Here is a 14548-nt window from a genome sequence, read left to right as displayed (position 1 = left end):
CAATTATTTATATAAACAGTTGACTTAAAATACGAATAACTAAGAAGAGAATTCGAAACCAAAAATTCCGTTTCATTCTTCTTACCTTCATTGATCTTACACAACCAAGGCTGTTCTCCAGTAAATTTTGAAGCTGCTGGAGATCCCAAATGCTTAATGGTGTAAGGGCTTCTCCCATTAGTTCCCTGAGAGAAAATTCCATATTCAAGCAATAGTTTCCATCTTAATTCCAAGAAGTGTACATATTAAATTGTACAGTTTTAACCATAACATATAATCGATAAATCCATTAAAAGTGAATTTCAAGTCAAAACAAGTACCTGATCCTGTTTCTAAGTCTCTCGGATTGCTGCCTAAGCTTCCTTGCCTCTTGTTGCCAATACTTCAAGTTGATATAGACTGAACATAGTTATAACCATGCAATTCCTGACAAATATTGAAAATGAAGAAAAAGTATGTGCTTCATTCATATGTTTCAAGAGTTAACCTGAATGTCACTATTTTTAACAGTCTCATCACGCTCCATTCTATGAACAGTGGTTTCTTTGTACTTCTGAAAAGTTTTCTCAATACTTACACCATAAAGAAAAAGAATTTTATAGTCAGATATCTGAAAAAATTGATGCCACGAAGCACTTTAAACACAGCCACAGATATCCAAGGTAAGGTTAACTTCGAATGGAAAACATTGAATTTAATATTTACTCATAAAAACTAAAATCCCTAAAATAGACAGACAATGCTCCTAAATAAATCCGAGACTACAACTCAGTTCCCAATTAGACAGGGAATATAAATGCAGAATGAAACTCAAACAACAAACAAAATGGAGACATGCAACTTTGATTCTTGTTTTCTTTTGAAAATTGGAAATAAACTTTTACAAATAAAAATAAACAAACTTACAAACTAAAACTATTGATTACAAACTTGTTTACAGCATTCTCAAGCTGCTTCTAATCATTAAACAACCTGGAGCTTCTTACAGCTCTCTTACAAACTGCTGCTTGCCTTTAGTGCCTGAAGCAATCATTGTGCATTACACTAATAGAACATTCCGCCTTTTTGTCTATTACTTTCCAACAGCCAAATTTTGTTGACACAAATTAAAAATTCGAAATCACCTACCAAATGCAACTTGGGGCATTGAGATCGCAATGAACATCTGCTAAAGGTTGGTTAGCTGCAATCTTCTAAGCAACATTAACTCTTGACAGGTGAGTAGATTTACGAAAGGCTCACGGCAAGATTTGAATTTCAAAAGTTAAAGTTTCTAACACTCTCCCTTTCTCTTCAGTTACAAACAAACTCATTCATCATTCAATTTAACAATCCTCAAGTTTTTTCTTAGGTTTTTTACTAAATAAGAGGTAAACATTTTTTCAAGAACAAGAAAGATACATAGAAGGAGGACAGGTCACTCCCCAAGGAGCATAGATAGCTTAAAGAATGCGATAACTGTTCCATTTTAGAAGGAAATTACCCCTTATCCACAATATTCCAAGCATACATATGATCAGAAGCCCATTTAGCCAAACAATCAGCAACCCCATTCCACTCCCTAGAAACATGCTTGAAAATAATAGAATCAAAAGATCCACACAATTGAAGAATCTATCTAATAACCAGCTATAAGTGCCAATCAACACCATCAAATTGTTGTCTAGTAAGCAAAGTCACTATGACCTAAGAATCAAACTCACAAAGGATCCTTCTTCAGCCAAGAACACATGTACGCTCAACAACACTTGAGATGGCTAGAGCCTCCATAAGATTAATTTTTTGAAGGCCTTTATAAATAGAAAAAATAAACAAAATGTCTCTAGAACTATCACAACCAACCCCATCAATACAAACATGACCTGGATTCCCCTGAGATGAGCCATTAGTGTTAATTTTTGAAAACTCGTTGTGGAGGAGGGGTCCAATGACCCTCCCTACTGATTCTCTGCTGAGAGTGTCTGCATCTATTCCTCATGACCTAACTAGCAACTGGTAGAGCACCTCCATGAAGAGGAAACGTGAGGCGAGTACAAATAGTAACATCCCTAGGATCCACACCTCTAGAAAAGTCACACCTCACTAAGACTGTCTCCCAAAGAAAATGAACAATTTTCCACCACAAATGCTGAAAGACCATCCGACTATCCTAAAAAATCCTATCATTTCTCTCCAACCAAATATGCCAAATGATAAAGGACCGACCCACAACCCAAGCCACCTAAAGGAAAGAGGTTATCATAGGGGCTCTCCCTCTGCGAGCCCAAAACTCAACCAAAGAAGAAACATGCCAATAAGATTGACCCCAAGCTGTCCACCATAAGTGTCAAATCTCCCTAGCAAAGGAGAATTGAAAGAAAAGATGAGAGACAAATTCCACCTCAGAGTGGCACAAAACACACATCGAGGGACCCTGGAAGCCCCACTTACATAAATTGTCCCATGTAAGACACCGATTATGAGTAACCAACTACATAAAAAAGTTGCATTTTGGCCAAAAAAATTTACTCTAGACTTACTTCCACTAAGGAACCTCAAAATTTCCAAACATCTGCCTAAGAAGTTCAAGGTAACGTAAAGAGATCTATAAAATTTCATTTTAAGTTCAGATCAATTTCAACTAATTCTTTGGTAAAGTGATATATGATTTTAATGTGCTTTCTCTTTCCATGAATCAAATGATTTATTGACAAAGCTATTGATGAAAAATTGTCACAATAAATTGTTCTTCCATCCTGTTGGTTAATAGATTGGGATTTTTCAGCAACTTCTAAATAAAAACTCCATAACCCCACAATAAGACTCACTCAGTCAATCAACAATTCGGAATACCGTTAATGGGTTTCCCTCTAAATTTTGAAAGGTTCAACTCCCTCGTTAAGATCATTTTTTATTTAATTTTAATTATATAAATTGGGTGTATTTTTTACTAGTGAAAGTAGGAAAGGTCATGATGTTTTCCCATCACTATGAGACAAATGTGAATAACTGAAACTTGGATAAAAACTTTCAACATGACAGTTCTTTGAAACCACATAAATAACACAAATATTTTTAATATTCTCATAAATTAAGCCTGCATATCAATATAAATATTAACTTTTTTTAATCAAGAGATAGATTGAAATGCTAATTGGATTATGAAGAACTACTGATTCCAATATGAACGTCACACTTCACAAAATATCATGTTCTTTGCAATAGAAACTCAAAGATGTGCAGTTGATAAAGCAACAACACTTAACCCATTATATCTAGAAAAGAAAAAATAGATCTAGAGATTAACATGAAAATTAACAGGGCCTTCAAAGTCTACTTGATACTCACTCATACGTACTAGAATAAGGGGGACAATTTTTTTATTATCCCTTCAAATGTATATTACATGCATGTTGAATTTTTTTAAAACTTGTCTATCATTAAAATCTCTATAAACAATTTTGTTTTATTTACAAAAATTAATTAAACCTTAAACAAAGTCCCTTTGTAGAAATAATAGAAAAAAACCAAAAATACAAGAGGATAGGGAACTGATAAGAAGTTGAAGCATCTCTTGTTGGCACCACTTGTTGTTGAGCCTTCCTATCTGTATAACTTTGCAACACTTTTAGAACACCTAGGATTTCAATAATATTGTGTAACATAAAAATTGAATTGGAAAAACTAAGACCTAATCCCACTCTCATTCACAATATGAAAGAGGCTAAGGAGATGATTAACTTTGACTACTCGCAAGTGAGAGAGAGAGTCAAGGAATATCTTTAGGGTTTCTATGCCTTTTCTACTTATGAAGAGGATATTTGCAATATGTAGTGATATGATTAACTAAGCTAGAGAGATTACCTAAAATTATAAGATAAATTGAAATATAGGGAAATTCACAACTAATACCGAGACAGAAATTACATGAACTAGAAATGAAATTTAGATGTGCTCCCATCACCAAAATCTAAGACAAAATGAGCCAAACCGGGGTGCTGGGTACCTTGGTCCTTGATGCATGACTGAGATGAAAATCTTAAAATTTGGAAATAGATACTCTACATTGTTGAACTACCACTAAAATCCAAAAAAATTAGAGGACCGAGGTGTTGGGTGCCTTGGTCCTAGACCATGGAGCTGGCCGCCTCAGTCTGGGAAGACCGAGCACTGCTTTTAGATCCGGATCTACATCTATGTGTTTTGTCTAATCTGAAGATCATGCATCTGTTGAATCTTTGTACTTGCACTTGCAACTTGAAAAATGTTGTTTAGTCAAACCCCTTGTTTTATTGATTTCCAACTTCACAAATAGCCGATAATTTATTGAAAATGTATGTGCAAGAAGCTTATGTGCATGTAAGATCCTAAATGTGCTAAAATGCAAGATTTAGAGTTCTATCCTATGATATGAGCATACAACCCTTAATGAATGTAAATTGTATGTAAATTCTTCTTATCACAAATTCAATGATAGATCTAAACCATGAATGTAAATCTAAAAATAAGTGTTGTGAATCTCACATAAAGACATGAAAATAATATGAAACCATATCAAATGCTAACGAGAGGTACAACTGAATCAACAGTTGGTGATCTCCTATTATTCTTCAATATCTTGAAATCTTCAAATGATAATGAAAATGGTTGATGAAGACTTGATAGATGCTTGATTTCCTAATTGAAGACTCCACATAACCTACACATTCACTTCATAAAATTCTTCTTCAATTACTAGAGTTGTTGGATGCTTAAAATGAGGAAAGGAAAGGCTATATGTATGAAACCCTAACTTTGTTTTTATCATAGGCCGACCTAGAAATGATATTTTGTTACGCAAATTTGGATTTGAATATCATAATACCACCAAAACATGATCCCAAAATTTGGGGAGAAAAGTTGGGACCGTGATGAATTGCCTTTGTCCAATCAATTGTTTTTCAAATTTTTAGGAATGTGAAGTATCATGATTATAAGGTGATCCCCAAGAGGATGCAACAATTCAAGATATTTTGATATGTGAAATCAAGCCTTGAAGGTCAAAATAGGACATAATTAGGACTTTGATGAATTAATTAATTGAAAGAATACAATAAAAAGGGGCACACTTAGGATTAAGGGTCCAATTTTATGATGTGTAGAGGGATGAAAGAGGAATTTAGATTTAATTTAATTAATTAATTAAATACTCAAGGGAAACTAAAATGCAAGACACAACACACTAAGGTGGGTGCTAACCTAATCGTGGAATTATACCACCCAATTAAGGGTGGACAATTTACAACACTAAATTTATCCCCCACTTTAGTGGTCATATGACACTATGGGCATATAAAAGCTAAAGTACATAAAAGTAAACATTCATAAATTAATATATATCCACAAGTTGTCATATGAAGCCTCCAACGGTATTTACATACACTTGTTAGGAACTGCATCCTAGAAAACCGCATTTTTAGATGAAAATCAAAAAATTGCCCAAATTCTGAGCAAGGGAATGATGAAATTTGCGGGTAGCTATATGCCCCCCTAGTTCGGCTTGCTAATTACTGAGTTGAAATATGGTATCATGTTTACCACATTGAATTGTGAAGGACAATTCAAGACAAATTCTCAAAAAACGGTTTGATACAAGATCAAAACTAATGGAGAATAATTTGGTAAGAAAGAGAACTAATACATGATTCCAACACAACCAAGAGTATGAGAATTGGAGCTCTCTAACACAAGATGAAGTATTAATTGAAAATGCATAATTATAGTTTGAAAAAGAATTACCTTTTAAATTGTGAATAGGAGGAAGAGATCATTATCCAAAGATAGAGGGGATCTTTGATAAAGATAATATCTTGAAAAAGAGGAGAAGAAAAATAAGAATACATACCTTCTCCATTATTTTGGAAAAAAGTGGATTCTTAGTGAAGGAATATGCATATTAGCTAAGGAGAGATTATTCATGAAATATGTATTATTTCAAACAAATAATAGTTCCTAACAAGGAACACACATATTTTATGCTAGAAATGACATCAAATGAAAATGCAACTCAACAAAGCGAGGTGCATCATTGGAGAAAGGAGTATAAGATTGAAATACTATTCTTGGCCCCCAAATATAGAGACAAGAACACCAAACAAAGATCATTTATAATAGAAATACTCTTCTAAAAGAACGAAAGAGGTCCTCATCAAGGATAAGAATTCTTACCATATACAAGGGTTCATTATAAAAGATACCACTTAATAGAGAAAATGATTTGATGAATGATTATAGACTTCCACACCAAAGAAGAGGTCCCGATTAAGGATATGTACTTAAGATCCTTATTAGGGATACTTGCTCCAATATGAGAGAGGGAATTCTCAATAGATATTTCCACCTCTATAATTGATAAGAGATCCTTATAGAAGACAATTCTTCACAAAGGTGAAAGTTTTAATCTGAAGAAGCAGAGATGTTTGAAATAATTCTTACCCCCATAGAGATAAGATATGTGACAAACTTAGCATATTATATTTCTTCCAAAGTATAATTGAACGTGAAATTATACAATTATGAATGACAATGAGCCACCAATAGGTAAGCTACCAATGCCACATGGTAATGAGAAACATAATAGCCCCTAACGCTATTTAAATATATGATATATTGGATGAGGAATTTGAATACATCATGTTAAATTCTCTACCATCAATGAGAGCAAAAAGATGATAACTATTGAAATGTTTTGATGAAGAAAGTAGTTTGTAGGAGAAAAATAGGCCTCTGAGTCATTTTTCTCTTGCACACAAGAAACGTTAGGAGAGGGACAAGTACAATTCATTAGAGCCTAATTTGTTTAAGAGAGGGTATGAATAGAAGGTAGAGTCTCATAAGTGGGATTTTCAATCTCTTAGGGGATTCATAAAGAGACTTGTTAACCACCATAATTTCATTATGAGTGTGATGAGTGTTGAGATATGTAAAGGATGATCTAATTGAGGTGAAGTCAGTGACTAAATAAAACATTCACATTGTGAGATGGTATTTTAGAATCTTTTATGCATTTTAAAAGATTATATCCAAGTCCAAATGAAGCTTCACATAAGAAACCTTAATCCCTTGTTCATTTACACTAGAACAATTGCCATATATCCATTCTTAGCCAAAATGTAAAAACCTGGACCACAAAGGGATGCCATATTGAAAAGAGGTCATGGGTTCTCATATATCTCAATGCCATTATTAGATGAATAAGAAGAAGATTATGAAGAATCATTTGATTTAGAAGCAACCAAAAAATTGTTACTAAGTTCTTTAGACAAAGTGGGTTTCTTTTTATTTTCCACCACATCATCTTCCTTTTTAATCTTAGGTTCCCTTGGAGGGACTTTGTACTCTCCTACAAAGGTAGGTGTAAAATCTAAGGACACCCAATAATTTTCCAAGAGAACTTGTATTGGTGAAAAAGTATCGTTAGGAGGAGATGGTGACTCAGTGTGAGTGGGAGAAGAATCAGGAGTAATCAAGGAAATAGTCATAAGTGAAGAGGTAGGAGTATTTTTAGAAGAATTATAAGTAGTTGAACAAGAAGATGAGGTTCGCAACATGGCTTGTAAATTGGATTCAAAAAACAAAGTATACATCTTATTTTTGTAGATGAACTTAAGTTGCCAATGCACTTTAGAAGGGAAAAATTAAATACAATGAGGCCAAAGTCATCCTAATAGAATATTATAATTAAGATCATTACGCATGACATGAATAGGTGTAGGTAAAATAATAGGTCTCACCTTAATAGGCAAGGTTATAGTACCTAAATATGATATAGCAACATTATCAAAGTCATAAATAGTAAGAGAATTTGGTTCAATAAGAGATGTATCCACATTGATCTTATGCAATAGTTCAATGCTACAAACATTAAAGCTAAAACCATTGTCAACAAGGGCTCTTCCTATAACATTGTCATTTATAAGGATAAAAATCACAAGAGGATCATGTTGATGTTGGATCTTATGTAAGGGCAACACATCTTGTGTGAAAACAATTTGAGCTTTAGATTCTTTCAGAGGATCAATCAAAGAAGCCATATTATTAGGTATCACTGCAAATGGGACATCTAAGTTCTTTAAAACATATTGTAACATTCCATGATATGTGGATGAAAATGTATCAAATCCAAAGCAGATATTTTGGCAGGAGTAGCTTTAAGTTGTTCAATAACATCATACTCTTTACCAAGAGTTTGTGATATACTTAGTGCTAGTGGTAGAATAGGTTGGGAGGTAGGAAGTGAAGAAGGAATAACCAGAGGAGGATTAGGTTGCCTATTGTTCTGCATATTATATATGTCAGCAACTGAATTGTAAATCTCTCAAGCATTTTGTTTAGCATACTCAAAAGGACTCTTAGTGGGATATCCTCCTTGCATGGTAATAATTGGTTTGCTAGGAATGCAAAAGGCATCATTACTATAACCACCTTGAACTACAAAGAGAGGCTTGTTAAGAAGATGAGGATTTGAAAAAGTGCTAAAACCACTAACCGTGAAGAGGGGTTTATTAGGTGTTTCATAACTATTGACATGTATCATATTAGAGTTGAAATCATCAAGTGGTTTGTAAAGAGGATTATTAACCTTAAAAATTTCTTCATGAATATGATTTTCTTTAAATTGAATGAAAGGGATATCCTCATAGAGGGGATTGTTTTTGATAATGAACCCTTCTAACCTAAGAGAATTCTCTTTTTCCAAAGAATCCTTATAGCGGGTATGATTTTTAGGAGAAGGATCAACATCATCCATATGATAAAGATTATTAAAAGAATTGTTGATATTCTTTTCTTACACAAAAATGTTTTCATGAATAGAATCAATGTTAGGAGAGGGATGACCACTAGTCATTAATGTTTCATCCCTAGAATTCACATGGGAGAGGCACTCTCTAGGAGAAGGATCAACATCACTATTCAAATATTCACCCTTCGAAGTCAGATATTTGAAAGGAATATTAATAGTCTCTTATTGAACTAGGGTATTTGTGTAGTCACAATAGGGAGGGTCCTCAAAGAGAATAGTTTGGACCATGTAGCAAGAGTTAACACAACAAAAGAAACATAATGTGATGGAGGATATATAGAAAAGACTGAATCATGCCTTGAAAATTAATTACCATCATGCATGATTACATACATGCTCAATACAATATCTAGGCTTAAGAAAGAATGTGAACCAACTCTCGACCTCGTAACCTTATGATTCTTCTTCTATATCCTCACAACTAATTTCTAATTGCTTAATTACATTGACTTATATGATCAAGAATTATTCCTGTTAGACCAAGATGAAACAAATACCGATGAACAAGTTGAAAGGTGTAAAACAACGAGGTTGGACTCTGCTAGGGAGATCCTTCCAAAAAATCCATACAATGAAGTGTGGACCTAGGGGAAGGTCGTCCACATGCAAAGGAACATTAGAAACCCCAAACTAAAGCTCCACAAGCTATGGAAACAAGATGGAAGATTCACCAATATAAATAGGTCCAATAAGTTCTAATCTTCTAAGCCAGAACACTATCTCAGATTCCGGAAGCAAACAAAATCCAGCTCAACAAGATCTAGTAAGAAAATTCTAAGAAGTGCAGAAAGAAGGCTGAAACTGGAAAACAAAAAGTAAACTAAAAGAAAATATTTTTGGTTGATGCAAGATTTCCATGAACCATGGATGCTCCTGCATCAGACATCCAAGGTTGTTGAAAAAGTGAGTCTCTCAGTTTTCTAGGGTTAGATGAAAACCACGATGGTATACCTCTTCTTGAGAAAACCATGATGAATCTTCAACTGGTTTGTCTTTCCACTTCACAAGATACTCTTTGTATTGGTTTCTCTAGGTACTAGGCCCAATCCTACTCTCTAAAATATCTTCAATCTGATCTAGTTCCCTCCAGGGTATCTGTTTCTCCAATTTTGCTACATTGTCTTCATTGAATTTTGCCTCATCATACTAATGTCAATTGACAATGTTGAATATAGGTGAAATAGAAAAACTATCTGGTAACTCCAATTCATATGCATTTTCCAAAATTGAATTTCCTTAAGATCTTACAAGGTTCAAACTGCCTCATTTGCAACTTACTATAGGTTCCAACTGGGAATCTCTCTTTCTTCAGATATACCATCAGTTCATCACCAACTTCAAATTTCTTTTGTCTCATTTTTTCATTTGCTTTCTCCTTATACTTGTTGTTCATGTCCTTCAAATGTTGTTTAACCTGAGTATGTACTATATTCATATGTTGTGCAAACTCCTCTGCTTCTACACTCCTTTTATCTTTATTACTGATATCCCTCAACTCTAATATACCTCTAGGGTGTCCTCCGGTAATAATCTCAAAAGGTTTTATTTGGGTACTCCTATTCATTGAATTATTGTAGGCAAACTCTTCTTGTACAAGGATCAAGTCCGAACTTATGTTTTTCTCTTTTACTAGGCATCTCAACAAATTTACCAAACTTTTATTTACCACTTATGTATGTCCATCAGTCTGTGGGTGAAAAGTAGAACAAAATTTCAAGTCTTTCTTCATCTTCTTCCAACGTGTTCTCAAAAAATATCCAACAAATTTAGTATCTCTGTAAGAAACTATGCTGTTAGGTAATCCATGTAATCTCACCACTTCCTTGAAAAATAGGTCAGCAACACACACTGCATCTATTGTCTTCCTACAAGGTATCAAATTTGCCATCTTTGAGAATGTATCCACCACCACAAATATATAATCATTTCCCCTCCCCGTCTTAGGCAATCCAAGTATGAAATCCATTTTTATGTCCTCCCAAGATCTCTCTGGAACTGTCAAAGGCTTATACAATCCAACATTCTGACTACTACCTTTTGCATGTTGATAAACTCTACAACTCTTAACAAATTTCCTAACATCCTTATGAATCTGAGGCCAAAAGTCATTCTCATTAATCAATGCTATTATCTTATCAACACCAAAGTGTTTGGATAATCCTCCACTATGCTTCTTCTTTATCAAATTTTCTCTCATAGAACTCTCAGTTATACATAGTTGAACTCCTCTAAAAAAAATCTCATCTTGAATAAAATATTCCAACCACTTACTTCTATCCACCATCACCAGTTCTTTAAAAGCTTTCCAAGGTTCTACAAAGTTTGGGTCATCCTCATATAGGTTCTTCAACTCTACAAAACCTAATACCTTCAATCTTAGATTTGTCAGCAAATTCCTCCTTCTGCTCAATGAATTAGTAACTCTATTTGACTATCAACATCTATGCTTCAACACAAAGGTATAAATCTGCAAGAACTCCACCCATCTTATATGTCTTTGATTCAACTTACTTTGACTATTCAAATACTGCAAAGCTTGGTGATCACTATAACACAAACTCCTTAGGTAACAAATAATGTCTCCACTTATTCAAGGATTGAACTATGGCATATAATTCTTGATCATACACTAAATATATTCTCCTTGCATCATTCAACTTCTCACTTAAATAATTTTCTCATCTTCCTTCCTGATGTAACACTACTCCAACAAAATTTCCACTTGCATCACAATCCACTTGAAATAATTTGCTAAAATACAGTAAAGCCAATGTGGGTTGTATAGGCACCTTCTGCTTCAACAATTCAAAACTCCTATTTTCTCCAATTGTCAACTTGAAATATTTCCTATCTCCTCTAATTGCTTCTATCATAGGGATACAAATTGAACTAAATTTTTTGATAAACTTCCGATAGAAACTAGCCAATCCATGAAATTGTATTACCTCTCCAGTGCTTTCCAATGCAGGCCATTCAACAATTGCTCTTACCTTCTCAAGATCCATCTTCAATCCATCCGCAGATATCACAAATCACAAATAGACTAACTCTTCTTTCATGAAACCACACTTCCTAATGTTTATCAACAACTTTTCATCTCTCAGCGTCTACAAAACGTATCTCAAATATAACATATATTCTTCTTTGGTCTTACTCAATATCAAGATATCATCCAAATATACAATAACAAACTTACCCAGCAATTTCTTCAATACCTCATTCATAAGCCTCATGAAAGTAATTGGTACATTAGTCAATCCAAAAGGCATCACAAACCATTCATACAGTGCTTTATTGGTCTTGAATGATTTCTTCCACTCATCTCCTTCTCCGATTCTAATCTAATGGTATCCTCTCTCCAAGTCTATATTTGTGTAGTATCTGGCTCCACTCAAATAATCCATTATGTCATCCATCCTCGGCAACTAAAATCTATACTTAACTGTAATCTTATGTATTTCTCTAGATTCAATACACATCCTTCATTCTCCACCCTTCTTAGGTGCTAACATTGCTGGTATTGCACATGGGCTCAAACTTTCTCTATTCAAACCTTTCCTGAACAATTCCTGCACTTATCTATTCAATTCCTCATTCCCTGTTGATGTCATCCACTCTGTTGCTTTATTAGGTAAACTAGCTCTAGGAATTAGGTCCATGCACTGACTGATACTTCTCATAGGGGTAATCCATTAGGCACATTATCTGAAATGATATCTCCATATTCTGTCATCAACACCTTTATTTCCTTTAGTTTTTCTTCTTCATGCTTTGGATCGTCAATATTGTTAGGAACTATAGAAAAACATACATTCTCATACCTCATGCCATCTAAAAATTTCCTTCAACCCACCAAACAGATTCTAGAACTAGTACAAATTTTAATCTTCAAAGGATCCTCAAAGGGCAACAAGGTCTTCTTCATGTCATTTGCAACAATAGTGTATACGTTCTTCCTTCCATTATTTATTGTTTGTCTATCAAACTACCAAGGTCTACCCAACAAGATATGATAAATATTCATAGGTAGAATTTCACACAAAACTTCACCATGATAAGATCGAATTTTGAATTTCACCAAACATTGTTGACTTACTAATATCTTATGATCATCTTGAATCCATGCTATCTAATAAGGTTTGGATTATTTCAATCTTTCCAACTTCAACTTATTCAACATATCTTTCAAAAAAAGATTATGTGAAGTACCACTATCTATAGTCACTTTACAACACTTACGGGATACCTTGCATCTGGTCTTGAATAAATTCCTCCTCTGCAAGGGTTCCTCACCATCTCCAATATGACACAAAGCTCTCCTCATCACCAACAATTATCCATCTTCCAGTTTATTAGCAAATCCGATGTGGTCTTATTCTACCAAAGCTATTCTCCCACTGCTCTCTTCCTTCCTATATTTAAAAGAAGGATGTCCTCCTCCGCACTGAAAGAAGGTTTTTCTAAATACCCTTTTATTTTGTCTTCTATCATCTTTTTGATAACTCTCATTCCGATAACCATTAGTTTCTCTTCTTTGGTAAAAATGTTTGTCATCCTTCTGGTATGAACTACTGTCTCTGCTAGATTCTTTACCTTTAATGTGATCTGTATAGGGTCCTCTTCCTCTGAAATAGCTTCTTCCTCCTTGAAATATTCCTTTGGAAAACCTTCCACCTCTACCTCTTTGCTTCTACTCATGTATTTTTTTCAACTTCTCCTATGCCTTCAGGGCATATTGTTAAGCTTCTCCAACAATCTGCAACTTGATTAGAATGAGTTCATCTTATATTGACATTTGCAACCCATTTAGGTACCTAGGAAGTTGTTCAATCTTATCATCAAGATTTCAAGATATGATATTAAACTTGTGGAATGCTTTAGTATACTCCTTCACACTTGATTCTTTCTGCTTCAAATTCTGCAACTTCTAGAATATGTTCACTTGATAATCGACAGGCATAAACTTTGATTTCAACTTGCTAGCCATATCCTCCCAAGATTTAATCTTCTCTTTACCTTTGCTTTGCCAATAAACCTACAAATATTCACACCAAAGAGATGAATGTCATTTCAAATTAGTGCAAGCATATCTTACCTTCTTATCTTCTGTCGCACCTTCAAAATTAAAATACTTTTCCATCTTCGTGATCCAAACTAGCAATTCATCCAAATACAAATTGGCATCATAATCAAGTGGGATAGAATGTGGTCTAGTATTCCCTCTCGATAGTGCTCTTGTAAACTTCTCTTCATTTAGATCATTCGTCGGTAGATTTCCTACTCCTTCTCCAGCTACTTCTTATTCATCATCATTCACATCTTCAACATGTCTACCTCTTCTCTGGGCTATTTCAATAGCTTCTAACGGGTTTGCAATTACTCTCAACATTTCCATCACAACAATGTCTGCATTTCCACATGTGCCACCACCTCTAAAATTTCCTCTTTGTGCCATCTACATGCCAGTTCTTTTTAGCTACAAGATGGATCCCCAATCCACCACCCTATAATAAAATCTTGCATGACTTTGCAATCTTCGGAATGAAAAATCACTATGATACCACTTGTTGCAGTCATGACATGGAGGGTCCTCAAAGAGAGGAGTCTGGATTGTGCAGGAAGATTTAACAAAATAGAAGAAACACAATGTGATAGAGGAAACACAAAAAAGAATGAATTATGTCATTAAAATCAATTACAATCTATTGGCAACATGTGGACTCACTA

General features: G+C 34.2%; 1 protein-coding gene across 1 annotated transcript in view; it reads right to left on the bottom strand.

Moving 5' to 3' along the window:
* Positions 1–13961, bottom strand: part of LOC131040021 (agamous-like MADS-box protein MADS1) — a 61785-nt gene extending 47824 nt beyond the window's left edge. Inside the window, exons 1-4 of the mRNA XM_057972897.2 lie at positions 13917–13961; positions 488–610; positions 321–382; positions 86–185 (exon numbers count right to left, since the gene is read on the bottom strand). Of these exons, the coding sequence (XP_057828880.2) occupies positions 86–185; positions 321–382; positions 488–610; positions 13917–13961 (330 nt within the window). The remainder of the gene's footprint in view (positions 1–85; positions 186–320; positions 383–487; positions 611–13916) is intronic.
* Positions 13962–14548: the final 587 nt, after the last annotated feature.

The sequence above is a fragment of the Cryptomeria japonica genome, chromosome 5 (assembly GCF_030272615.1).
Source record: "Cryptomeria japonica chromosome 5, Sugi_1.0, whole genome shotgun sequence".
NCBI lineage: Eukaryota > Viridiplantae > Streptophyta > Pinopsida > Cupressales > Cupressaceae > Cryptomeria > Cryptomeria japonica.
Note: the sequence above shows the minus strand (reverse complement) of the source record. Positions and strands in the feature narration are given on the sequence as shown.